We start from the raw sequence: 24,273 nt of genomic DNA on the forward strand, positions 1-24,273 counted from the left end.
CCGAATTCGGTCATGTTAGTGAGTTCACGGAAATAGGAGACCCGGAGATGTAAACGGATGAATCTAATCTAATCAGCGACGATTTCATGTTCAACGTGCCTATCGGCGTATATATTTTCTAGGATTGACCTTGGACGTCAGTTGCTAGTTGATAATAGCATTCCACCATGCTCATCAGAAAATTACAAGATCACAGCTGATACGAATCCTCTAGATTCCTCGCTATATAAAATTGTTAGCATGATATATCTCAATCAATACATATCATACGACGGCCGCTTCAACTGACCACCTAACCAGGGGGAAGCAAACAACACCAATCTCGTCCGCTGCATCGTCAGAATCATCTGAGGAATGCGTGATGGGTGTCCGCGGCATCGCCATAAGACTTACAGACAGTTAACTTAACTCGCACGGACATGAAGACAAGACTCACCAGTCCGAGCTGATTCCAAATGGTTTGAGTAAACTCACAACCGCGATGACACGATTGTTTTTGCAGTGAGCTCAACGATGACGCTGTTCTCGCTCACGTCGACAATCTTTGCTCCGAATTGGTCGGATAAGACGGAGATGGATTGGAGGTGCTGGTGTTTAAGGCGGAGGGCCTCGGAGGGCGTCAATGGGGACGGATTATGTGGCTCTGTGTGAGAGTTAGGGTGGGCACCACGCTCGAAATTATGAGCGAGCGTGGTTTCTTTTTCAAGTTTGGTCTCCCGATGAGGTGGGTGGAAACCCCGCCTCGGTTTATGAGAGGGTCCACCCAGGAGTTGATCCTCCAAGTACTCGGGACCAAGATGAACACTTACGAGGAGGAATTCACGTGTGATAACACGGGTATTTGTATAGTCGAGAACAGCCCATACAGGCACCTATTTTGCAATGAAAAGGATGAAACAGTGTTGGACAAACAAACTTACGAGGTCCTCTAGTTGTCTCCTTGCCTGCTCCATAACTCCATCCTGTCCGCTAAGGACGATGGACATTGGACATCCGACTCAAGTCACGAATTTCAGTCCGGCACACCACCAGAGAGTCAATGTTGAACCCGCGTCCAGCGAGGATACCAGACACGCGGGATAACACACCTAGGTTCATTTTGTACCAGGCAGTTAAAGATATGTCTAAGTCGGACTCCGTCAGCAAAGTTGCAAAAACTTGGTTTGCGATTAAATACACTTTTTAAAGGGCTGCAAACTCGGAGGAGGGGTGTTATAGAGGATGTTTATCACAGCTTGGCATCAGTGAACCGGTGAGGAAAGTAGAAGACTATATATCACGTTATATAGTACATCGCCTCGCTTGCAAGGTCATATGCCAACCCGTTAATTCTGCAAATGATTCGTCCACAACGGCACACAACGGCATTTTCCGCATTCTCTGTTTTGTATCACAACCTGTCTTTGAAAAGTGCGACAACGAAAGCAAGGTCATCGCCGGCGACGGCGCCTAGTAATCACAGGAACTAGCATAATTAATTCTGCTATCGACAATCACATTGTTATATTTGGCCTCAGAGGAAAGGAGATTCCCTGATTTTCCTACGAAATTTTATGATCGGGAAAAGGTACTGATTTCACTCAAACTCACAGTTGAAGTCTACATTTCCCACTTGTACACGACTGTTTGGTAGCTGCCCAACTTATTCCCTATCCTCAATATGCAAGACCTGCGTATCTTCGTCCAAAGACACAGCTCCGCATTTACGCCTTGCACGGTAACCCTGCGACACGTCACGCGCATATTTAAAGGCAACACCCAAAAGCCCAAGCAGGAACCATGGCACAGATGCCATCGTAGCAAGCACACCAGGACCTGACTGGGGCGAATCGTCGTCTTCAGATAAATGAATTGCCCTGTGTATCAACAGTGAGCATAGAACGGGCACATACTAAGTGAATATCACTCGCCCTCTCGCCATTTTACTTTTGTTGTACCACCACCATGCAACGACAAGCGCTGTGATCGTGAAGGAGACCAGAATCACCATAATCCAGAACATTGTTCTGTGGCCAGAAGTAGCGTGGTCGGGAACTTGAATGTCAGGGCACGGGTGTTGTGTGCCTTGGTCGATGCGGTCGCCACCCTCACAAGTAGAGTAGACGACCTTGCGGTAAGCCGTGCGCTCGTACCAATAGTCTTCACCATCGCGACATGAATCATCGGGAGCAAGTAGACTCGCGCCAGGTATAAGATCACATTCACCATCCCTATTACGGATATGATTGAATGCACTTTTTCGTGACCAGATTCAAGTCAGCTCTGAGCGAGTAATATCACACCTATAACTCACCACTCAAAATCCTCTGATCTACATCTGCAGTTCCGCACGATATTATTTGGTGCCTTGGGCGTGTCTCCGACAACGCAGTTCACATCACGTTTGCGGCGATGGTACAGCGTCTGTACATGATGATGTGGATGACAAAGGAAAAACTCGAGTCTGGGCGACTCACCTGTTGTCCGAACAAGCAGAGTTCGTCTCGTTCTTCGCTGGGGCTCCACAGCTCAAAGTCATGTCCAGGAATTTTCACATCCACGAGGCCTAGAAGAACGAGTTCAACATCGATCATTGAGCATAAGAGCACGCTACTCACATTTTCTATGTGTGAGAGATGAGAAATCCAAGTGCACGATCACCGAGCCGGCTGTCCCAGGATACTGGCCCAGCAGTATAAACTTCCGACTTCTACCCTCCGGCGCTGTCATAATATCCTTCACTCTGATCTTGTCAAACGTGAACTTGAATTCTAGCCAACTGAGCCCCTGGTCTGTCGTAAACAAGACGTGGTCTGTTGGCTCTTCGTCATTCACGATCACGATAACAGAACCTGAGTCGCCGAACTTCCACAGGTGTGGGCCTTTGCGCACTTCTTCCCATATGAACCCGCCATCCCGTGATAGAAATGTATTGCTATCGGTGTAGGGGCCAAGTGTATCGCCCACATTCCCGACTGCCATAACGACACCGATGACGGAAGGGCTACTGTATGTCACTCGGGCATCAACGCGCTCTGTGAATCCGTGGACATGGAGTGCGCAGGCCTAGATAGTGCGGCAAAATTAGCCAGACGATGGTCCATGAAAAATATATTTTATATACCAATGACGAACAAGGGTACTTCTGACCCAGCGAATCTACTGAAGGGGGCCGAAGCGCCTTCCAAGTGCCACCTGATGCACCAACCATCAACGAGCCGCAAAAAACAATCAGCACACAAAGCATACCATCATTATGTGTTATCCTCGTCTGCAGAATTTTACGACCCGTGAATGCAGCCTCTGCAAGATTGGTTACCACATTGGCCATCGCAATTCCATTCAAGCCTGCAAATTTTTGAAAGTCGATGAAGCCACCATTGTTTCTGTTCACATTCTCGATGGACACTCCAAAGTAAGTTCCGTCGGAGTCGGATTTAAGGATGTTGCCCCATGGTGTACTAGACCACTCGTTCATTGTCGTGTATATGAAGATGGTGTTGGTGCTGATATCAAGGATGCCGTATGACTAGGAAACATCATGAGCAATTCCAGTGTTTTTCGAGTTGGAATTCTGCCTACATGAGAGTCTGGATGCATACCAGGAGGGAAACTCGCAGAAGTAAATGTCTGTCCATTCCGTGAAATTTTGAGGTCAAGCGTGCCCGTGGTCTGGAGGTACTACAAATACAGAAACATTGAATCAACCAGCACACGCACACAACACAAAAGAATCATCAAGACACACCTCTGCAACGATCAAAAACTGTGAAAACCTGGCAAACCCCGCGACATTGTCAATCAACTTCGTCTTCTCTGCAAACCCATTTGCATTTGTCCCAGAGACGAGCTGCAATGCATTCTCTTTTCCGAAAAATACCTGCGAGCCCCGCTTGTTCTCATATGACTTACATAGGATCTTGATCCGCGGCTCCTCATCACATGCCCAGTCACAGTCGACAACGTAGTTCTCCACCAACTGCCAGGTACGCCCATTGTTCCATGTGTACTGGGCCTGTGCACGACAGTTTTCATACCCCGGTTGGCAGTCCACATTACCGATCCAGATGATGTATTCGGACCTGCGTTGAAAATGGAGCACTTTGGCTCCAAAGGAATTAGGGGGCGAAGGTGCGTTCATGGCATGCCAGAAGCGGCCTGTGTCTGTTGTATAGTAGAACTTGTTGGTGTCGGTGATGAGGTATGCGCGGTCGGGGCTGTATGGGTGTATGTAGAACGCTAAGAAATGTTCCTCTGGAAACTTTTGTACCCAAGTATGGCCCTCATTGTTGGATTGCCATACTGAGAGGTCAGCAAGACGGACAAGGATGATCTACAGAAGAATATGCAAGCTGAGGTCTGATATGGTACACGTACAAGGTGCTCACTTTTGACCCCATGAAATACTCCCTCTGCACAATATCGCTGGGGAATGTATGCTATGATATCATAAGTCACCCACTAAAGACGAAGACAAAAACAACATACGATCAGGTGAACAACCTCTCCTTCAGCAGGTTCAGCTACAAATAATGTATCAGACAAACACTCCACCACTTCAAAAATACTCGCCTCCATAACAATATTTGGACACGGGCTCGTCCTTACGAATGCCAGCCTCACATTTGTTCCCGGGGATCTTGCGATATCCTGATAATCCCATGTATCTCTCGTTGGGAGACCCGATAGTGCACTCTGTGTTGGGTATGCGCTCTGGACCCAAAGGAATACATTTACTGTCGCCTGATACGTCGTTATACCATACATAGTTATAGTCACTAGAGCAATATATGAGCGGGCGTGATGGGGAGACAGACGAGAAACGACGTACCACTCATAATCATAGTCCTCGCATGGGCACTTATCATTATGACTCTCCGGACCTAACTTCTCGCCCATGTAGCAATCTGCATTAGCCTTGCGCCTGTAGTACAGTCGCTTTGAAGTGTATCAGCAAAATTCACATGGCAAGGTTTGCATCAGCAGCTGACCTTGGCGCCCATGATGCACTCAGAATTAAGACTGGCTCTTGCGTACCACAGCTCCTTGTCATCAGGGCCACACCTCAGACGTCCAAGGGTGGCAAAGTCGAGGTGGATGATAGCGTTGCGGTCATTGCTGGGTTGTTGGGACTGTGACATCACTTGACCAAGGAGGAGGAACTTCTGAGACGTTGAATCCGATACTGCAGTTAAGCCCTTGACACGAAATTGGATGCCGATGTTGTATGTCTTCCTATTCGGTGGGGTGTTTCAGCAAGGTGGAATATATACACACACAGGGCGCAAAGACGTACCAGGTATGGCCCATGTCCGTGGAGTACATGATGGAGTCTGTAGGTTGCTGGTCATCGGCAATGACAATGACACTTCCAGAATTGCCAAATTCAAATTTATATGGGCCTTCGCGGACCATCTTCCATGTCAGGCCAGCGTCAGTGCTCATGTAGGTGTTGCTCTCCTCGTATGGCGCGAGCGTCGTCCCAACTGAACCCACGCCCATGACAAAACCAGGGGCGGGGGACGAGAAAACTGAGCCATAGCTGTGCGTGTCTGACACTGAGTGCAGATGTAGCGAGCATGTCTGGGAGGAGCAGGTACCGCTAGGAGCGAGAAGAGGAGCCCATGAACTGCCTGCGAAGATATACAATCAATACAAAATAAAACACTTAAGAGACATTGTTCATCACCGTCATTGAATGTGATAACCGACCGTAATTGCTTGGCTGCCATCCACTTCGCGATGTCTTGCGCATTGGCAACGACATTGGCAATACCTACGCCCTCAACGCCGCATATGTTCTCATAATTAACATACCCCACCACATTCCTGTTTGTATCTTTCAAGCTCTCCACAAAGTAGGTGCCATTGGAGTCGCTGACGAACAGGGAACCAATGGCTTTTGTATCGTGTAGGACAACGTGTACTGCTAGGGTGTGGACTGTAGACTCGACAATGGAGTATGTGTTCTCCCGTAAGCGCACCTGGGAGGGGAACTGTGCCTTAACCCACTCTTTGATGTCTACAGAAACGTATAACAGCATGTCACCACCGCTGCTGGGCGTCAAGTCCTTAAGTTCAACAACAGCAAACTTAGACATGATTGCAAATGTCACGACGCCCTTGGCTCGATTTCCAATGCCAAAATCCTCACTCTTCCTGGTGGCAAAGAAATCTGTGCTGGAATAAAGGTAGCTGTGTTTGATACTGCGCGAGTCGGATATTGCAGAAGAATCGTAAGCGACGCAGTAGATGAGGTCGTCATGAACATCAGGTTGAACGTCTTTGCTGCTGTGAGCGAATCGGCAGTGAGAGACGTCATCTTGGAGTACTTCTGGTGTTGTGGTGAATCCGTCTTGTGTGTAGTATGTCTACATATAAATTTAGTTGCAATTGGTATGAGCTGGAAGAGAGGTACGCACCACGTCTTGACAACGCTCGCCCCAAGGAATTTGTACGCACTTGGTGCCTTGGAAGAGGGTATACTTCCACTTGCGGGGGTCTGAGTGGAAGGAGAGTGGTTTTGAGACGTAGGCTACTAGGTCAGGGACGGAGAATGTGACCCATTTCTTTCCGCGATCTTCAGTGCGGTAATGCGTGAAGGTATCAGTTAATACAAATGCCTAGAGAGAATTAGGTGAGATCGAAAGCCACATCGGTGTGTTCGAGGCAGGATGAAAGATACACGGAAGAGAGTATGGAAAATAACGCACCACACGATTGTTGAATGGGTGTTCGATGAACATTGCAGCGTCACCAGGTGGTATGCCGTCTGCGCGATCCCAGGTTTTGCCTTCATCCTGAGAAATATATATGTTCCGGGAGATGGCATCGTGGTATATCGCACTCTAGAAGACAAAGTTATGGTAAAGTGAGCACTGAGACAGATATGAATGCCTCACAGGCGTATCATGGAAGAAGAACAGTCGGACTGGTCCATTGTCGAAGTAGGTTATAACATGTTCTGGGTCAGCAGCAAACACAACACCAAAATAAAGAAATGCAAGAGTTGACCATACGAAAGCGACCGTCCCGTGCCAGGCAGCCATACAGGATGTTGTGAACAAATAAATGTATAGTGTACAAAAGACTGGCGCTTCGACTAGAAATGTCGTAGAGCCTCGGAAGAGGCAGAAAGGGAGAGGTAAGTTTAATTCGACTGGAATCACTGGATCTCATAGAAGTAGTATGGAGTTAAAAAGGACGTGCCGTACAATGCACAGCCGTCTGTAGTGTTGTGGGCAGAACTGACCAGTTCTGCCAACCGGTTTGGCAGGTTCAACTTGTTGTGCCTGGCAGATGGCAGAACTTGGTAGAACCCAGGGTTGTGTGGGATATCACTTGATTGTGCCAAATGTAGCTGAAGCGGTTGGCCATTATCCACAGAGTGACGTTTTTAAAACTTTTCCAAGTACTTACTATAGTATGTTCTGCATAGCAGAAATGATATCTGAGACCGCGGATAGATTTGTGTTCTAGTGAACTGTCTGCATGTCGTTTGTGAGACGTTGATGAATTCAGAATACTACCTAGTACCTACTAGGTAGCGATGTGACGTTATTTGGTTCTGTTGAATTCTAAAGTAGTAGTAGGTTACTAGCTTACCGTAATGCCGTTGATGCTGGACTAACAATCGTGGCCGCGACGATGTCTGATATCTGATACTGAATTGATGATATGTGAGTTTAAGTTTTCCCAATAATATGTATATATTCATCTTGTGATCGATAGTTTTGATTGTGTAGGCGTGCCACAACGTAGCCAGTACTCGCTGATTTGATGGCGGCCAAGTGTGAGTTCAAATTTTGCCCTATAATATTCATCTTGTGACCGATAGTTTTGATTCTGTAGGCGTTAATGCAACGTAGCTAGTACTTGGGATACTCTCAAGTCTTAAACGCCCTCATGATATTGGAGCAATCTCTAAACAGACCAACAAAGATTCATCATTTGAACGGTGCGTTTTCGTTCTTCCATTCCACTCCTTCCTCATCTTGGCGCATAAGATATCAAAAGATTCTCCTTCTTTTGCCTCGTCCCCCAAAAAATCACTGCCCCAGCTCAGGTACTACCACATACACGCACCTTTGGCGGCACTTCAATTCTGACCCGGTTTCTATGTATCAGTGAACTAGTCTAAGAGACCTGCATCCCCAATGAGGTCCTTAAAAAATTATTTGAGAGGTTAGTGCGACCCTCTCACACACCTCCACAATGTGTCCTCTTTCACAAGAGGTATCCTCCTAAATCCTCCGATACTCGTGTGACTCCCCATCATTTCTCTTGGAGATGTTATACCTGTCAGGTGACTCTCCCACGTTCCCTCGCTGTCTGATGTTGGGGTCGGTTGCCAGTTCTTGGAACTGTATGGTGATTTGCCAATGTCACTCAGCCACCGTTATGCAACCACTCAATATCTTATTAATAATGTCTCGCACATGTATCTTTTTCCACCAGCGTTTGTTCCTACTCTCCAAGGTATGTTCACTCTTGTACATCATACCTAGACTCGTACTGACTTGGAGTAGACTCACTCGTTGCTTTATTCTATCAGGACACATACTGAAACTCAGATACGCCACCAATTAGCACGCCACCAACACGTCCCGTGACAGTATGCGGCAGTCTTATCTCTAGAGTGTCCATTGCCCCAATATTCTCGTCTCCTCCAAATCGGCACTTCGTTTGACACGTCAAGGGCTCACATATATTTGCACCTAGACAACACTGATGCTTCCTCGGCGAGATCGTCGGCTCCTACGGTCTCTGCCGAGTCCTATTACGCGTAAAGGATAAAGGTCGTCACCATCAGCTTATACTACACAGACGACCACGGACACGCGCTCGCTCTGCAAATCAAGCAAGGCCATAGTCGCTATACTGTACGGCGAACAACATGGCTTCTTAGACATGAACGTCGGCATATGTGTTGAAGAAGGTCTGCCATTTGTTGCGCCGTGTGCCCGATACCGAGGATTCATGATCTTTGCAATAGTAAAACATTCTCTCGCGATCAGTTTAGCAAATCACTGAGGGAACTCGGACTGACGCCGTCGGCGTTACGTACTTTCCCGAGTATGGGATTATGACACGGCACATATTGGTTTGTCCTCATTGCGTCCTAACGCGATATATCGGCTGTGACTTGGAACAATTGTGATCCCTTCGGAATAAAAACCTAGCAGGAATGAAACACACAGTTGTACACCACCACAATGAGTTTTCTTTCGTATATCATGGACAAGGGATATAAAGTGACGGACGAGAAAATGGTGAAATATGCTAAATGTGAGTTTGATGTGCGTGTGGAGAAGAATGTCCATGTCAAGACAATAATCAAAACAAAATGAAAAAAACCAAGTTAAAAATATTCGAAGAGTGTTATCGTACCGTCCACATCACTGACCACAATTCTCCCAGACTCCTCATCAATCGCTACCCCGTTCCAATAGTTGCCGGCTCGTACGCGAAATGCCATGGGACGATGTGAACCATGCTGGCTAGTCGAGGATCCTCCTGTAGTCGTCAGTATCCGTCCTGTAAGTTGCTGATGTTGGAAGTCCCTATACTCCATCCCGTCTGGGTCACTGTGGTTGTCAAGTGAGAGCATAGTACCATGTCGTCCGAGAGCAACGGCCGACCTCGGTTCTGACCACACTGGAGAGTATATTGTCTGCACTAGAGTGGGTTGCACCAAGTATGGAAGGTTATATAGAGAAGTCTCCCGTCCTGGGACATATGAGGGATTTGGGTCAAGCACGAAATGATGCAATGTGTGCTCCCGCCAGAAATAGGTGGTTCTAGCTCGAATGACAATGTTGATTGGCGATGGACGGTGCAAGCGCGCAGCATGCCAGCTAACTTGCTTTGACATATTGACGTTGTCTATGATCTGATAGTGGAAGCTGTGCTGTGCGAGTGGATACGAGATTGGCACTCCCGGCGTTGCAATGTCGGTGGGTCGGGGAATGGTCGAGTAGAGCTCGACAGTCCAGATGAAGAATATTATCAGGTAATCGTCACAGAGATGCATTGCCCTGCAATCGTCCTCCTAAATCATAGAATTCAGTGATGTGCGGGATTACACGGGAAAAGCAAGCTAACCTGTAATAGTGAGGGGCTCGCCAACTGGATTTTCTCATAAGGTTGATCGCTGATGTCCCATATGCTCACTTTTCCGCCGTGTGTTGGATTCTTGGTGACGAGTGTGCTCCCGCTGAGTAGGTGGATCTCTCTATGTCCATCAATGGCGCTCAGCGGAACGAATGCTGACTCGGGGTCTTTCTCTTTGAAGTCGATGGTGACTATTTCCGTTCTATGCTAGACAGTCAGCAAGAGTGTTAAAGCGGGTGTTACCATTTACACTCACACCTCTGGCTTGGACTGGATCGTCATTATGGCTGGAGAAGAGGGATCGTTATTGATAATAACACTGTTGTTGCTTCCCTTATTTGTGTACGTCAGTTTTGCTATGCACACGGGTTTTAGGACAGTAAGGTCCCAGCACTGGATGATACATTTTTCGAATTCCTCGCTCGTGACAGAAACTAACCAACGATTTCCTCTGCCAGGGAGAAACTCCATAAAGAAAACGTTGGGATCTTTCACGGCCGCCCCAACGTGAAAATGAATTTCTCTCTTCGGATTCGGATTAGGGTTAGTCCAGTTGATGCGAAGAGCAAGTGCACGACATGTAAACCGCTCGAGCTCTAAGGCTGACAGAGACTCAGGGGATTTCCCATCGAAGTAAGGTATAGGGATGTTTTGCTCCTGGACAAGAGTCCGCAGAAAAAAAGCCCAGAGACTGCGCATACGGGTGATGGCTTCAAAACTTTTACTAGTCTAGAAAATAAAAATCAGATACAAAACCCCGTGAAATGAAAACAGGGGCACAAACCTGCCGTAGTGCCAGGACGCTTTGGATAGGAAGAAGCTGAAATATATCGAAAAGTATGTCGAGAGGAATAGTATCAAGGGATGGCGAGCGATCCCTGATATGTGAGCCAATAGTAAGTTCATTCATAGTGGACTTGTAGTGGACAGACGCAAGTTGGGTCACTGAGATTTGGAAATTCTTAATTTAGATTTCAACATGCTTATTCCAAATTCGGTCCTTTTTGTTGAACACCCGTTCAGCATCGTGATACTCGAGGCAAGAGATTTCTGTCAGTTTGTCCTATGCTTATTATGAGTTCATCATACTGTACTCAGTGTACTGACTCGTTTTGGGCTCAGGAGCGACTTGTGCGTGGAGCACTACTAGATGGTCCCACGAGTCTGTGTGTCCTAAGAGTCCACGCATTGACTCTAGCACACGCAATTCTGCACAGAATCCTTATCCATGATAGATCTGAATTCGCCCAAACATAATACACACTGCCATATTTTTTTTTTGAAGAAAATCGAAGTAGATCTTGTTCCATGGGCAACTTATCAGTGCGAGAGGCATAGAAGGCTCACTCTAAAGGTCAGATCTCCACATATAATTCTGGAATATTGTGAGATGGTTATATACATGATTAGAGAATACTAAAACAAATTTATTCAGGGCACATGCTTGTCAGGATGCATCTGCGATAAAGAAATAAGCCCCAGACGTGACAATCTGCCCAAAGTGTTACATAGAGACTGTGTAATCAAAACTCCGCAATGCCGAAATGCTTTACACATGCACAACTTCACAACATTTAATTGGGTTTAATATAAGTTATACGAAGCTAATTGGCCGACAAGCGGTTGCGTGTCTGTCGTGGAACTTCGAGTCTTGAATAAGACTCGTCCTCTACTTCATGGGCCTGCGTGTGCGCTGGCTTAAGCCCTACTATGGTCGCGCAGCCACATGTATTCTTTTTAGGCCTGTTTTTCGTCAGGCAACACTCCCGATCATCTTTCAAACTCCTCCTCTCCTATAGCGGAGTTTGAGGTTCGCCTGGAGGGTAACGATTGTAAGGGGTGAACAGAGATGTCATTTGAGAGCTTACATGGGTCATCAATCATCTCCTTACGTCAGATGGAATTTATTTCATACGCTCTCTTGCCTGGGACTTTCATCATATGTCCCAGGCTACGTTAACCATTTATACTGATGCCTCTGGGGACGGAATGGGATTTTGGTTCCCTTCTTTGAACCTTGGTTTTCAGTCTCGCCTACCTGAAGGATGTCCTTCCAGCACCATATTCTTCTTCGAAGCTCTAGCCGTCACCGCCGCTATTCTTAATGTGGTTGACCGGCTTCATTCTTACGACCGTCTAGCAGTGTTTATGGACAACATGAACTCGGTCGCCATGTTTAACACCCTCGCTGCACTTCCTCCGTATAATTGGTTATTGTTGGTCGCTATGGACGCTATCCTGGCTTCGCATGTGGACCTACGTGTGTTTCACGTCGCAGGGATACACAACACCATTGCTGATTGCCTTTCGCGCTGGAAGAATGATGAAGCTTATCAGGTATCTCCGGGCTTAATCATCTCACCTTTTCAACCCCCTCGGAATGCGCTGGGGGCATCGAAAAAATGATCACTCAGTCCACTAATGCCAGGCAGCCACTCTGGGAGGCCTGGTCTCTAGAGCGTCTCATTCTTGAGCGTTCTATCTCCCTTGGTTTTGCTCTTGATCCTGCGACTTCCCAAGCCTACTCGTCTCATCTCAACTCTTATTTGTCCTTCTGCGCGACTCATCGTTTTGCTGTGGAGCCCAATGCTGATACATTATTGTTCTACGTGGTCTACATGTGCCAACACATACAACCTCGGTCTGTTGAATGCTATTTGTCGGGAATTGTCAGTCAATTGGAACCTTATTTCCCTTCCATTCGTCAAATCCGTCAATCTCAACTCGTCAAACGCTCTTTGCAGGGATCCGCGCGTCGGTTTGGGCGTCCTGTTATGCTGACATCGGTCGGCGTGTGCGAACTAGGATAGTGTTACAGGGATCTGTAACACCTGCTAGAGCCCCAGCTCTCCCTACACCTGCCCCCGCTCTGCTAGACTCCCCGCGTGGCGGTGCGCCGCACGCGCCTAGAAAGACAGCGGTCTGGACCGCTATGACCCCGCCTCATGGCGCTATGACCCCGCCTGATGCTATGACCCCGCCCCTGGCCTAGACGGCCTTGTACCTGGTCCATGGAGGCTGTACGCCTCATGGTAACCCTAGATCAGCGCATGCATACAGCATGTCGCTTCATGAAGATCCGGAGCGCCTTGGCGCCTCATGTATGAAGACCCGGAGCGCTTCCACGCGCCTCCTGTTGATTGCGCAGCTGCACTTGGCGCTGCATGTATGATCAGAGGTTAAGCCTCATGTACTTCATCTAACCTCATGTCTGGTTATCTTAGATGTACGATATACTATAGATTACAGACTGAGCTTGAACACTTAGATATACTATGTATAAGTACATACATTGTTGTAGATTATACTTCACTTTAATCTACTAGGTTCTACCAAGAACTTGCTCATCTTAGCTCTAACAAAGCTTCCTTGTGTGAGACCGCACTTCAGAGTCGCCCCCATACGCCTCTGCACGTATCCGCTAGCCCTGCATCTCGACGAGCGCCGTCTTACCGAGATCGCCGGAGGAATCCTTGACGTTCCGTCAAGGCCAGACCACGCTCAGCTTCAGTAGAGTCACTCGACTCGTCGCTGAGAAGAACTATCCTAGTTCCCACTACGCCGACCTACAGTCGACGTAACAGATAGGTCTTCTCAGCGACGGCTCGAGTGAGCCTACTGAAGCTGAGGGTGGTTCTCGGCTTGATGGAACGTCAAGGGTTCCTCCGGTGATCTCGGTAAGACGGCGCTCGTCGAGATACAGGGCTAGCGGATACGGCTAAGAAGCGGGGAGGGACTTAGAAGTGCGGTCTTAGGCAGCTGAGCTGGGAGGCTTAGCTGAACAAGTTCTGGGATGAACCTAGTAGATTAAAGTAAAGTCTAAGTACAATAATCTGTCTACTTATATGTGCTACATGTAAGTGTTCAAGCTCAGTCTGTAATCTCTAGTATATCTAGGATCTATGATAACAAGACATGAGGTTCAGATAAGGTACATGAGGCTTAACCTCTGATCAAGCTGCAGTGCCAAGTGCGACTGCGCATAAGTACATGAGGCGCCAAGGGCGCTCCGGATCTTCATGAAGCGGCATGAGGTATACATGCGCTGATCTAGGGTGACCATGAGGCGTACAGCCTCCATGGATCAGGTACAAGGCCGTCTAGGCCAGGGGCGGTGTCACAGCAGTCCAGGCGCTGTCTTTCTAGGTGTAGGCGGTGTTCCGCCGTGTCGGGAGTCTAGCAGAGTGGGGGCTGGTGTAGGCGGAGCTGGGGCTCCTGTAGGTGTTACGGATGCCTGTAACACGTCCTGCAAATCAGAAACATCCTCTATTGCGGGACGACCTTGTTCGCGTGGCCTCTACCATGCCTCGTCCTTTGTCATATGACGACATCCTCTGGCTGTCTCAACTCTTATGTGGTTTCTTCGGCCTCATGCGTTTAGGGGAATTGGTGTGGCCGGACCAACTGGAACTTCGTGATTATGCAAAGTTGTCTCTGCGTCACTCAGTTCGTTTAAATGCTGATTATTTTTTGTTTCTTCTGCCTCGTGATAAAGCGGATGTTCATTTCGAAGGAAATGAAGTTCTCATTCAACGGTGTGAGGGCCCCGTTGACCCTCTACAAAATTTCGCGGCTTACCTGGCCATTCGGGATCTCAAATTCCCACTGCAACCTTTCCTTTGGTTGCGTAACAATGGTAAACCTCCCTCGTGGGTATGGTTTATGTGTTACAGGGATCTGTAACACCTACTAGAGCCACAGCTCTCCCTACGCCTGCCCCCGCTCTGCTAGACTCCCCGCGCAGCGGTGCGCCGCCTGCGCCTAGAAAGACAGCGGTCTGGACCGCTATGACCCCGCCTCAAGGCGCTATGACCCCGCCCCTGGCCTAGACGGCCTTGTACCTGTTCCATGAAGGCTGTACGCCTCATGAACACCCTAGATCAGCGCATGTATACCACATGTCGCTTCATGAAGACCTGGAGCGCTTCTACGCGCCTCCTGTTGATTGCGCAGCTGCACTTGGCGCTGCATGTATGATCAGAGGTTAAGCCTCATGTACTTTATCTAACCTCATGTCTGGTTATCTTAGATTAGAGATATACTATAGATTACAGACTGAGCTTGAACGCTTACATACCTTATGTATAAGTAGGCACATTGTTGTAGATTGAACTTCACTTTAATCTACTAGGTTCTACCAAGAACTTGCTCATCTTAGCTTAACTGCTTCCTTGTGTGAGACCGCACTTCAAAGTCGTCCCCATACGACTTTGCACGTATCCGCTAGCCCTGCATCTCGACGAGCGCCGTCTTACCGAGATCGCCGGAGGAATCCTTGACGTTCCGTCAAGGCTAGACCACGCTCAGCTTCAGTAGACTCACTCGAGTCGTCGCTGAGAAGACCTATCCTAGTTCGCACACGCCGACCTACAGTCGACGTAACATTATGCGCCGTTTGCGCGTATTTTTTGATGTGTCCATTGTGGGACATTCATTGCGTGCTGGTGGTGCGACTTCTCTGGCTGTTACAGGGATCTGTAACACCTGCTAGAGCCCCAGCTCTCCCTACACCTGCCCCCGCTCTGCTAGACTCCCCGCGCGGCGGTGCGCCGCCTGCGCCTAGAACAACAGCGGTCTGGACCGCTATGACCCCGCCTCATGGCGCTATGACCCCGCCTGATGCTATGACCCCGCCCCTGGCCTAGACGGCCTTGTACCTGTTCCATGGAGGCTGTACGCCTCATGGACACCCTAGATCAGCGCATGTATACAGCATGCCGCTTCATGAAGATCCGGAGCGCTTCTACGCGCCTCCTGTTGACTGCGCAGCTGCACTTGGTGCTGCATGTATGATCAGAGGTTAAGCCTCATGTACTTTATCTAACCTCATGTCTGGTTATCTTAGATGTACGATATACTATAGATTACAGACTGAGCTTGAACACCTACATACACTATGTATAAGTAGGCACATTGTTGTAGATTGATCTTTACTTTAATCTACTAGGTTCTACCAAGAACTTGCTCATCTTAGCTCTAACAAAGCTTCCTTGTGTGAGACCGCACTTCAGAGTCGCCCCCATACGCCTCTGCACGTATCCGCTAGCCCTGCATCTCGACGAGCGCCGTCTTACCGAGATCGCCGGAGGAATCCTTGACGTTCCGTCAAGGCCAGACCACGCTCAGCTTCAGTAGAGTCACTCGACTCGTCGCTGAGAAGAACTATCCTAGTTCCCACTACGCCGACCTACAGTCGACGTAACACTGGCCGCTGCTGGTGTCTCACCCTCCAGCATTCAGCGGATTGGGCGCTGGCGTTTGGATACATGGGAACGCTATGTTCGGAAGAACCCTGTTTTGCTGCAAGCCCTGCTGTTTGGTGGGCATTCTATTCACGATGGACCGGGAAATTGATTTTTTGGTGTGTCTCTTTCATCGCTTCGCTCAATATTTATTTATTTATTTTTCCACAATCATTTATTTTTCTTTCCCTCCCATCCCTCCCTTATTTATAGTGTATAGCGGTCGAGACTTAATTTCTTTCTCTTGGTCTTTTCCTATCGTTATGTATTATTATTATCCTGCCAGTTGTCGGAGCGTTCCATTTTTCTCGCAGGTTTTGGCTAGGCTCACTATTCATGTATTACTAGTTAAAATCTCCATAGGACTCCCTGTCGTCTGCAGGGAGTCGCGTTTGCACCGGTTATCTCCGCGCTTCCTCTGCCTTCCGCACAGGCCAATTAGACGGTGCGAATTCTGCGGAGCGTGAAAAGGCATTGCGGCAGACGTGTGACATAGTGTGACGAAGTGCGCGAACTCTAGGGAAAATGCACTTTTCTGCGCGGTAACTCTCCGCTGGACTCAACACGTCAATTTTCGAAAAAGAAACTAGCAGACGTTGTACTTTCGATGTCACGCTATCGAACTGTCAAATAATTAATTTTGTTTGTTTGTGCGATATGGAGTAATAACCGTTTTGCCAAAAAGGCGCGAACTCCCGTGGACATCTAGTACACGGTGTGGAGAATATTGTTTGTAGGAAGGCACGGTGGACATCTTAGGCCGGCCGCTTTCCTCGAGTTTGCTCAACGTCAGGCAACATTCGACACGGTTGAGGCAATTAAGTCGTATAGATTCGAACAACACCGCTTCTCTACTCGTCAAATTCATAGAGGAGAATGGCTGGGCAAGCGATATTGACCTAGTAGAAGGTGGACACATAAATCTCTCGTTCACAGAGAAGCAAGCAAAAACGCGCACAAGTACCTCGATATGGCACATCAAGCGCAGTTCAATCTAGATGGTGTGGAATGGTTATCGAAGGAGGAACTCGAGGGGTACTTGTTCTCGCTAGTCATTATCTCGCTAGTCTGATTCAACCCGCTCATTACCAGGAATGGTACACCTTAGCCAGGATTATGCGAGCCAGGAAATAACGTTGGGCCATTGAAACTCGTCACGAAGCTCGTCACGAAGCTGTACCACCATGCTCAAGCACACGTTGGGCAATACGCCTCTCTAAGCTTGCACACTCGAACGCCGGTGGCTGCAGCCACGCATGAAATGACCCATGATTCTTCCACTTATACAGTCGTGACGAACCGGGGTAGCATATTGTGGTCCCGCGTTGTCTATGTACGCCTCTCATCTCCTTGCCTTCCTCGCAGGCCCAGATGGAATTATACGAACTCGAGGACAAGTATTGGCCACCCGCACTCTCTTCGGTACAGATCAAATTGTTTGATACGTGGGGAGTCACTGGGGACATTGAGAGCGACCAATAATCGTAGTTTTCAGCCTGCTGTGGATCACATTCTGGAAATCGAAGGGAAGCCTACTCCAGATTCGAGCGCCGCTTCTCCTGCGAGTGCATCGGGCAGCGCAGGGAATCCTGTTGATGTTGATGTTGATGTTGATGTCTGCAGCACTTGATAGGAACTAAGGCTGGGGGCCCGGGTGCTATATCGAACGCTAAAACAAGGGCCAAGTCCAATCGCGGCTTTGAAGCCTCTATCTTCAGCACACTCACTTATCAGGGTATCAAATGTTCAGAATGCGGCAAAGTATTCAAGAACACGGCGTTGGCTGATTACCATGTCGAGAAGAGTGGCCATGATCCGTTTGAGGAGTCTGGAAGAGGTTTGTACCCCGTGGCATGCGTGCCGTATCTCTCACCTCAGATGACCCTCAGATAAAGCCACTTATGGAGGAAGAGAAGCAGCAGAAGTTGGCTGAGCTCCGGGAAAGATAGCTGCAAAGCGCAGCGTGAAGGCTCAACAAGAAGCCGTAGAAGCACGTGCGAATGAAGCTATTCGTTTCAAGTCTGGCAAGGTGAGTCTAGTCGCGTACTTGGTGAAATTTGTGTTTTAGAAGTTCAATCAGATCTGGACATTAACGAACTGAAGGATGAGCTGAAGGCCGAAGAGCTCATGAAAGAAGGTGGGTAGAAACATAGGTGGTTGCCATGTGCATGGATTCTATCCATATTAATATTAATCCGATCTAACCGCGTGCGGTAGAGAAGCTTGAGGATGCCAGAGCCAAGGCCACGGTAGATTTGGCCCGGATTGAGGCAGATAAGAAAGTTCGTGCAGTGAGGGCCGCAAGGGAGAAAGCTTTACGTGACGTCCGATCAATGATTGACTCATCAGACACTGCGTCAGCCACTCCAGCACTAACAGCGCCCTCGTCCAGCGGCACAAGTGGGAAGGACTTCAAAGACACCCATCTCCAAATCCGTATGGCAAGTAGGGGAACGCCTTACACGACCACTTTGCCAAGTGACGCAAGCATGTCTCATCTCCTCCCTGCACACACGAACGTCTTGTGAACTGACACATCTTGCGAGCGTTACGTGAAGTCGCTGAATTTTTAGCTGCCCAGACGCTTTCCGTCGATGTGGAAACCGTCACATTCGCCCAGGTCAGTCTGCCTCTTGTTGCGCCTTGTACCCAGTACCGAGGGTTCATAATTTTCCCAATAGGAAAACATTCTCTCGCGATCAGTTTAGCAAAACATTCATAGAACTTGGACTGACGCCGTCAGCGGTCCGAGTATGGCATTATGACACGGCACATATTGGTTTCCAGGTCCTCATTGCGTCCTAACGCGATATATATCGGCTGTGACTTGGAATAACTGTGGTCCTTTCGGAATGAACCTAGCAGGAACGAAGCACGCAGTTGTACACCACCGCAATGAATTTTCTTTCATATATTATTGGCCAAGGGATATAAAATGACAATGATGGGAAAAAACGGTGAAACATGCTAAATGTGAGTTTGATGTGGGTATCGAGAAGAATGACCATGCCAAAAACACGGTAATCAAACAAGAGCAAATGAAGAAACAAAGTTAAGAATATTCGAAGAGCGTTATCGAACCGTTCACATAGCCAACTGCAATTCTCCCAGACTCCTCATCAACTGCCACTTTGTTCCACTGGTCGTCGTCTCGTACACGAAATACCATGGAATCATGTGAGCCATGCTGACTAGTCGGGAATCCTCCCGTAGCTGTCAGTATCCGTCCTGCAAGTCGCTGACCGCAGTCGCTAGGCCCTGCCCAGTCTTCGGTATGGCTATCAAGCCAGAGAACAGTACCATATCGTCCGAGAGCAACGGACGACGGAGCAAACAAACGCACTGGAGAGCCTATTGTCTGCACTGGAGAGGGCTGCACCAAGTATGGAAGGTTGTATAGAGAAGTCTCCCGCCCTGGGAAGTACGCGGGATTTGGGTTAAGCACAAAATGATGCAACATGTTCACCGGCCAAGGGTAGATGCTTCCAAATCGAACGACGATGTTGATCGGCGAGGGGCGGTGGGAACGCGCAGCAGGCCAGCTGACTTGCTTTGACATATTGACGGTCTCTGTGGGCCATTGGAAGGTGTGCTGTGCGAGTGGGTAGGAGATTGGTGCTCCTGGCATTGCAATGATGTTGGGTCGGGGAATGGTCGAGTAGAGCTCGACAGTCTGTTGGCGGACGATTACCATGTAATCGTCGCAAAGATGCATTGCTTGGCAGCGATCGTTCTGTCAAATCATAGAACTCAGTAACGTGCGGAATTACAAGGAAAACATAAGCTAACCTGTAATAGTGAGGGGTTCACCAGCTGGATTTTTTCGCAAGGCTGATCGCTGATGTCCCATATGCTCACTTCTCCGCCGTTTTCTGGACGCCGAGTGACGAGAGTATTCCCACTGAGTAGGTGAATCTCTCTAATTCCGTCAATGGCATTCAGCGGAACGAATGCTGACTCGGGGTCATCTTCTTCGAAGTCGATGGTGAGTATCTCCGTTCTATGATAAACAATCAGCAAGAACCTTGAAGCGGGTGTTACTATTTACACTCACAGTGCCGACTGCATCGCTATGATGGCTGGAGAAGAGGGATCGTCATTGATAACAATACCGCCATATGGCCCCTCCATGTGTGTCAGCTCTGCTATGCAGACGGGTTGTAGGACAGCAACGTCCCAGCACTGGATAACGTATTTTCTGGGTTGCGCAGTCATCGTGACGGAAATCAGCCAGCGATTTCCTCTGCCAGGGAGAAACTCCATGAAAATGATGCGCGAATCTGGCTCGGTGGGCTTGTAAAAATCAACTTCTCTCTTCGCATCCGGATCAGGGTTGGTCCAGTTGCTGCGAAGAGCGAGTGCGCAACATGTAAGCCGCTCGAGCTCCAAGGCTGACAAAAAGTCGAGGGATTTTCCATCGAAGTAGGGTATAGGGATGTTTTGTTCGTGGACAAGAGTCCGCAGAAGCAGAGCCCAGAGACTGCGCAGACGGGTGATAGCATAAAAACTTTTACTAGCCTGGAAAATAGAAATCAGATTAAAAATCCCGTGAAATGAAATGAAAGAGGGGGACAAACCTGCCGTAGTGCCAGGACACTTTGGATAGGAAGATGCTGAATTATATCGAAAAGTATGTCGAGAGGAATAGGAAGGGACGGCGAGTGATCCCATGAGCCAATAGTGATTTCATCCATAGTAGACAGACGTTGCTTTACGGTGGGTCAGATGAGGGATGCTTTGTAGTATTTAAGTGGGAAATGCAGTGATGTGAAAGTGAAGCAAGGATGTATGTAAGAGTAAGCAGCTGGAGGCGTGTTTTCAGCTGTATCCGATTGAAACGAACAAAATTATGTTTGATGAAGTTCGGATCTGCTAGTTGCAACGTGTAGTAGACTTGGTTTTGGTCTACTGGATGGTTTAGTGAGAAATATCAACGTGGTAAACGTACAAAACATGTAGGTCATACTTATAGCACGATGGGCAAGCGATGTTAGATTGTTGGCGGTGGTGATGATGATTAGCACCGATGAGCCTACAATGATAGTATGTTATGAACGAATAAAGTGAGCTTCTCGAATCATGATCACAAAGAAACCCACGATGTTTTCTCTCTTTGTTGAGCCATATTCCGTGTGCCTCGCTCTTCTAAGTACGTCCGTGAGAGGGAAGTATAATACCTTCGCGACGGCGCATTTCCAGTTCGTTTATCTGGATATGCCGTAGTACGCAGTCAGTTCATGACCCTGGAAGAACTTAATGGCAACACAAATATTGCGTCACTGCGACTAAACCGCCAATTGGCCTCGCGGACTTGTGTTGGACGAGTAATAAATCATGCGAAATTCGCGGGCATTGCACCAAAAAAAACATAACATTTTTTTTAATCATAAATTTCCTTTTTTAGCTTTCACGTCTGGCACTGATCAACGGGGTCAGGTCAGATCCTGTACCGGGAACGATGACCGGGCCATCCTGTTCAAAACGTTGAACCATGAAATTGTCGCTGATTAGATTAGATTCATCCGTTTACATTTAATTTTATTTCGGGTCCCATCGACATACGGCAGCATCAAGGGACAGCGGTTATAATTGGGGTTTGGTCATGCCGTGCCATGTGTCCAAGTCTGTGTTTTCGACCGCCTCAACGCCTACTATTATAACACTAGCTGACTTTCATTGCAACATATAGTTAATTACCAGCCATCTGGTTCCAATTTCGTGTGTGGTCCTCTTCTTATGGATCTGGTCACATCAGATTTTGAATCTCCCCGTCGTCCTTCACTTGTGCGAGACCGTCCCTCTCGGCCTCCGTTGCCAAACGGCCCACGCTTGCGCTCCCGCACAAAAAATTCGGTAGATATGAACAGTCCCCACGGAAGCTCTAGCACCGACGGATGTTCTTCTGTCGTTACCTCCGGCTTGACATCTCCTGTAATCACTTCTCCCTCGCTCCGTCCAGTTTCTCCAGGCCTGTTGGACGAAAGCCAATCATCTTCCCTCGATACCTCGCTCCCGCAGTGTCTGCCACAATCGGGCGCTTTTTTACACACGCGCGCGACATCAGACGTTGGCATCCAAGTGTCACAAAATCTTGCCTCATGCCCTCCATCTCCCTCGTTACCGCCCGCAGCGACACCTCCAGCTCAAAAGCTGAAAGTAACGCTCAAGTCAAAACCATCGGTAACGACATTCCAGCCTCCTCCTCCCCTTGCGCCCCCGCCTACAGTTTCATTCGAATCCGTGCAGATTCCTTGGAAGGGCCTTCCCTATGAGGCCGCCCAATGGACATTCACCTCACCTGAACTACAGGAGATAGTCTCACGTGCCATCAGGTTAAGCGCAAAAGAGTCCTTCATACGTCTCCTGTCTCTCCAGGCGCTCGACACAGACATGGTAAAAGAAGCAGAGCGTCTCGAAGAAGAGCGCCTAGCAGCGCAAGTTAAATGGAGATTCGAAATGAATAGACGAACCATGCTCATGCAGGCGCTCAATTCATGTGCGGGTGTATTTGCCAGCTCGGGAGAAAGTGATAAAGAGAATGTATTGGGAGGCTTAATATCCCAAGTTGCAACTTCTATTGCTTCGTGCGACTCTATTCTTGCATCCGTTTTGCACATGTCAGACCAACAGGCCCAAATCTCGGTGGTTCAGCACCGACATTGGGCGTCAGCTCTCGGGATTGCACTCCGCAAACTAAACAAAGCATTCGAGCGTCAGGGAGAAGATATGAAACGCGCGCTATCGCGTATTCAGACGCTCGAGGACGAGCTCGAGGAGGCCTGGAGAGAAGCGGAGGGCATGGCTGCCGAGATTGATGAGATGGATCAGAGCGACGAGGAAGTGGACGATATCGATGACACCCAAACACTGGGAGACATTACCATCAACACCGACATCGCACAAGTCATGGGTGTCACTGCTAAAGCTGTGTTATCCAAAGCCACTCTTGTCTCCCAAGTGAAGCATGTACCATCCGACGTCAAGTCCGTCAAGTCTTTTAAATCCGTAAAATCTTCTCGCAGCAAACGATCCAAAGATGGCCCAAACCGGCTTTCACGTCTATCCGCAGCAAAGACACGCTCACGCACTGCATCCAATGCCAGTCTCCGTTTACCTAAGGGTTTGCGCACCCCAACGGCATCTCATTTTCCACAAGATGAACCACCACCCATGCCTGCACTTCCAGACGCCTTACAAGGATGCTCGTTCCTTGATATGGACAGCGGCGCAGAGTACTCCCGCCCACTACGAAAACAGCTACCTAACCGTACGTATCCTTGTCATGTTTCCATCACTCTCTAACTTTGGCATTGCAGGCGCTCCGGAACCGACAGTCTCCCTTCCTGAACCTCCCCATACAGCAGGTCTTCCTCGAACTGCCATTCCCTCGATTTGGATAGACGCTGACTCAGGCCCCGGTCTGCGACCGAACGGCCTCGATCGTTCACACTCCATGCAGATCTCTCCCTCCCTCCGCCAAGCCCGGAGAAGCGAACTCGTGATGAGCCTGTCACGATCCGATCCCTCAAACTCACCTGTGGAAAAGGCTGAACCCGTTCTGGGCGGTACCAGTGCTGTAGCTGTAGTGGATAAACCACTTCCTGCGCACATACCTGTGCCTGTTGTCGACCGGCCACTATCAGCCGTGGATAGGTTAGTGTCTGGGTCGATGGATCGACCGCGTCCGAGTGTGGATAGGAGGAGTTCTGGGTCTCACAAGTTGATACCACTACTTGAAAGGTCGTTGGGAATTCCTGCGACTCTTATCTCCGGCGGGAGGTATTACTCGCGCGGATTACCCAGTTACCGGACAACAGACACTGTTTCTGAGGGCAGGACCCCGCCGCGTGTATGAACGCTAAATATTGGTTAGGCCGGAGCACGCCATTGGTCCAGCTATGCACAGTCTAGGCATGTATGCTTCCATCGTATGGACCAA

The 24,273-nt window shown here is 48.6% G+C and overlaps 7 protein-coding genes across 7 annotated transcripts; 3 read left to right on the forward strand and 4 right to left on the reverse strand.

Annotated features, from left to right (window-relative positions):
• Window positions 1–175: 175 nt before the first annotated feature.
• F5147DRAFT_840549 (uncharacterized protein) lies at window positions 176–1,237 on the reverse strand. Its single transcript, XM_041444302.1, has 5 exons — window positions 1,180–1,237; window positions 921–1,124; window positions 475–872; window positions 437–445; window positions 176–388 (listed from the first exon to the last, which is right to left on the reverse strand). The coding sequence occupies exons 2-5, from the start codon at window positions 984–986 to the stop codon at window positions 265–267; spliced, it is 597 nt and encodes a 198-aa protein (XP_041287096.1). The 5' UTR covers window positions 987–1,124; window positions 1,180–1,237; the 3' UTR covers window positions 176–264.
• A 323-nt stretch (window positions 1,238–1,560) lies between these two features.
• Window positions 1,561–7,507, reverse strand: F5147DRAFT_755284 (uncharacterized protein). The gene is made up of 20 exons (XM_041440326.1): window positions 7,399–7,507; window positions 6,882–7,339; window positions 6,693–6,827; window positions 6,402–6,602; window positions 5,669–6,350; window positions 5,276–5,612; window positions 4,971–5,214; window positions 4,811–4,917; window positions 4,552–4,757; window positions 4,468–4,502; window positions 4,368–4,418; window positions 3,728–4,312; window positions 3,562–3,660; window positions 3,229–3,508; window positions 3,104–3,174; window positions 2,598–3,045; window positions 2,457–2,545; window positions 2,294–2,403; window positions 1,911–2,234; window positions 1,561–1,856 (listed from the first exon to the last, which is right to left on the reverse strand). Exons 2-20 carry the CDS (start codon window positions 7,026–7,028, stop codon window positions 1,643–1,645), a joined length of 4,365 nt encoding a protein of 1,454 aa, XP_041287097.1. The 5' UTR covers window positions 7,029–7,339; window positions 7,399–7,507; the 3' UTR covers window positions 1,561–1,642.
• Window positions 7,508–9,340: 1,833 nt separating this feature from the next.
• F5147DRAFT_840551 (uncharacterized protein) lies at window positions 9,341–11,002 on the reverse strand (the record flags this gene model as incomplete). The annotated part of the gene is made up of 4 exons (XM_041444303.1): window positions 9,341–10,030; window positions 10,084–10,294; window positions 10,349–10,821; window positions 10,877–11,002. The coding sequence occupies 4 exons, from the start codon at window positions 11,000–11,002 to the stop codon at window positions 9,341–9,343; spliced, it is 1,500 nt and encodes a 499-aa protein (XP_041287098.1).
• Window positions 11,003–15,478: 4,476 nt separating this feature from the next.
• F5147DRAFT_779460 (uncharacterized protein) lies at window positions 15,479–15,737 on the forward strand (the record flags this gene model as incomplete). Its single annotated transcript, XM_041442291.1, has 2 exons — window positions 15,479–15,514; window positions 15,564–15,737. The coding sequence occupies 2 exons, from the start codon at window positions 15,479–15,481 to the stop codon at window positions 15,735–15,737; spliced, it is 210 nt and encodes a 69-aa protein (XP_041287099.1).
• A 1,928-nt stretch (window positions 15,738–17,665) lies between these two features.
• On the forward strand, window positions 17,666–19,139 carry F5147DRAFT_779461 (uncharacterized protein; the record flags this gene model as incomplete). Its single annotated transcript, XM_041442292.1, has 8 exons — window positions 17,666–17,770; window positions 17,830–17,949; window positions 17,976–18,171; window positions 18,284–18,363; window positions 18,438–18,471; window positions 18,552–18,858; window positions 18,916–18,954; window positions 19,016–19,139. The coding sequence occupies 8 exons, from the start codon at window positions 17,666–17,668 to the stop codon at window positions 19,137–19,139; spliced, it is 1,005 nt and encodes a 334-aa protein (XP_041287100.1).
• A 247-nt stretch (window positions 19,140–19,386) lies between these two features.
• Window positions 19,387–21,028, reverse strand: F5147DRAFT_657520 (uncharacterized protein; the record flags this gene model as incomplete). The annotated part of the gene is made up of 4 exons (XM_041434274.1): window positions 19,387–20,067; window positions 20,124–20,334; window positions 20,389–20,852; window positions 20,912–21,028. The coding sequence occupies 4 exons, from the start codon at window positions 21,026–21,028 to the stop codon at window positions 19,387–19,389; spliced, it is 1,473 nt and encodes a 490-aa protein (XP_041287101.1).
• A 1,042-nt stretch (window positions 21,029–22,070) lies between these two features.
• On the forward strand, window positions 22,071–24,189 carry F5147DRAFT_779463 (uncharacterized protein; the record flags this gene model as incomplete). The annotated part of the gene is made up of 2 exons (XM_041442293.1): window positions 22,071–23,601; window positions 23,651–24,189. 2 exons carry the CDS (start codon window positions 22,071–22,073, stop codon window positions 24,187–24,189), a joined length of 2,070 nt encoding a protein of 689 aa, XP_041287102.1.
• Between the last annotated feature and the right edge of the window lie 84 nt (window positions 24,190–24,273).

This window comes from Suillus discolor (genome assembly GCF_016758755.1).
Source record: "Suillus discolor strain FC423 chromosome Unknown F5147scaffold_86, whole genome shotgun sequence".
NCBI classification, from domain to species: domain Eukaryota; kingdom Fungi; phylum Basidiomycota; class Agaricomycetes; order Boletales; family Suillaceae; genus Suillus; species Suillus discolor.

What these genes read in the sequence shown, in the direction of transcription:
- F5147DRAFT_840549 (XM_041444302.1), bottom strand. Translation starts at nt 986, where the DNA reads ATGTCCATCGTCCTTAGCGGACAGGATGGAGTTATGGAGCAGGCAAGG. An exon ending in GGAGACAACTAGAGGACCTC is followed by an intron (nt 873 to 920) that starts GTAAGTTTGTTT and finishes ATTGCAAAATAG; the next exon opens with GTGCCTGTATGGGCTGTTCT.
- F5147DRAFT_755284 (XM_041440326.1), bottom strand. Translation starts at nt 7,028, where the DNA reads ATGGCTGCCTGGCACGGGACGGTCGCTTTCGTATGGTCAACTCTTGCA. An exon ending in ACGGACATGGGCCATACCTG is followed by an intron (nt 5,215 to 5,275) that starts GTACGTCTTTGC and finishes CCCACCGAATAG; the next exon opens with GAAGACATACAACATCGGCA. An exon ending in TCTGCTTGTTCGGACAACAG is followed by an intron (nt 2,404 to 2,456) that starts GTGAGTCGCCCA and finishes CATCATGTACAG; the next exon opens with ACGCTGTACCATCGCCGCAA.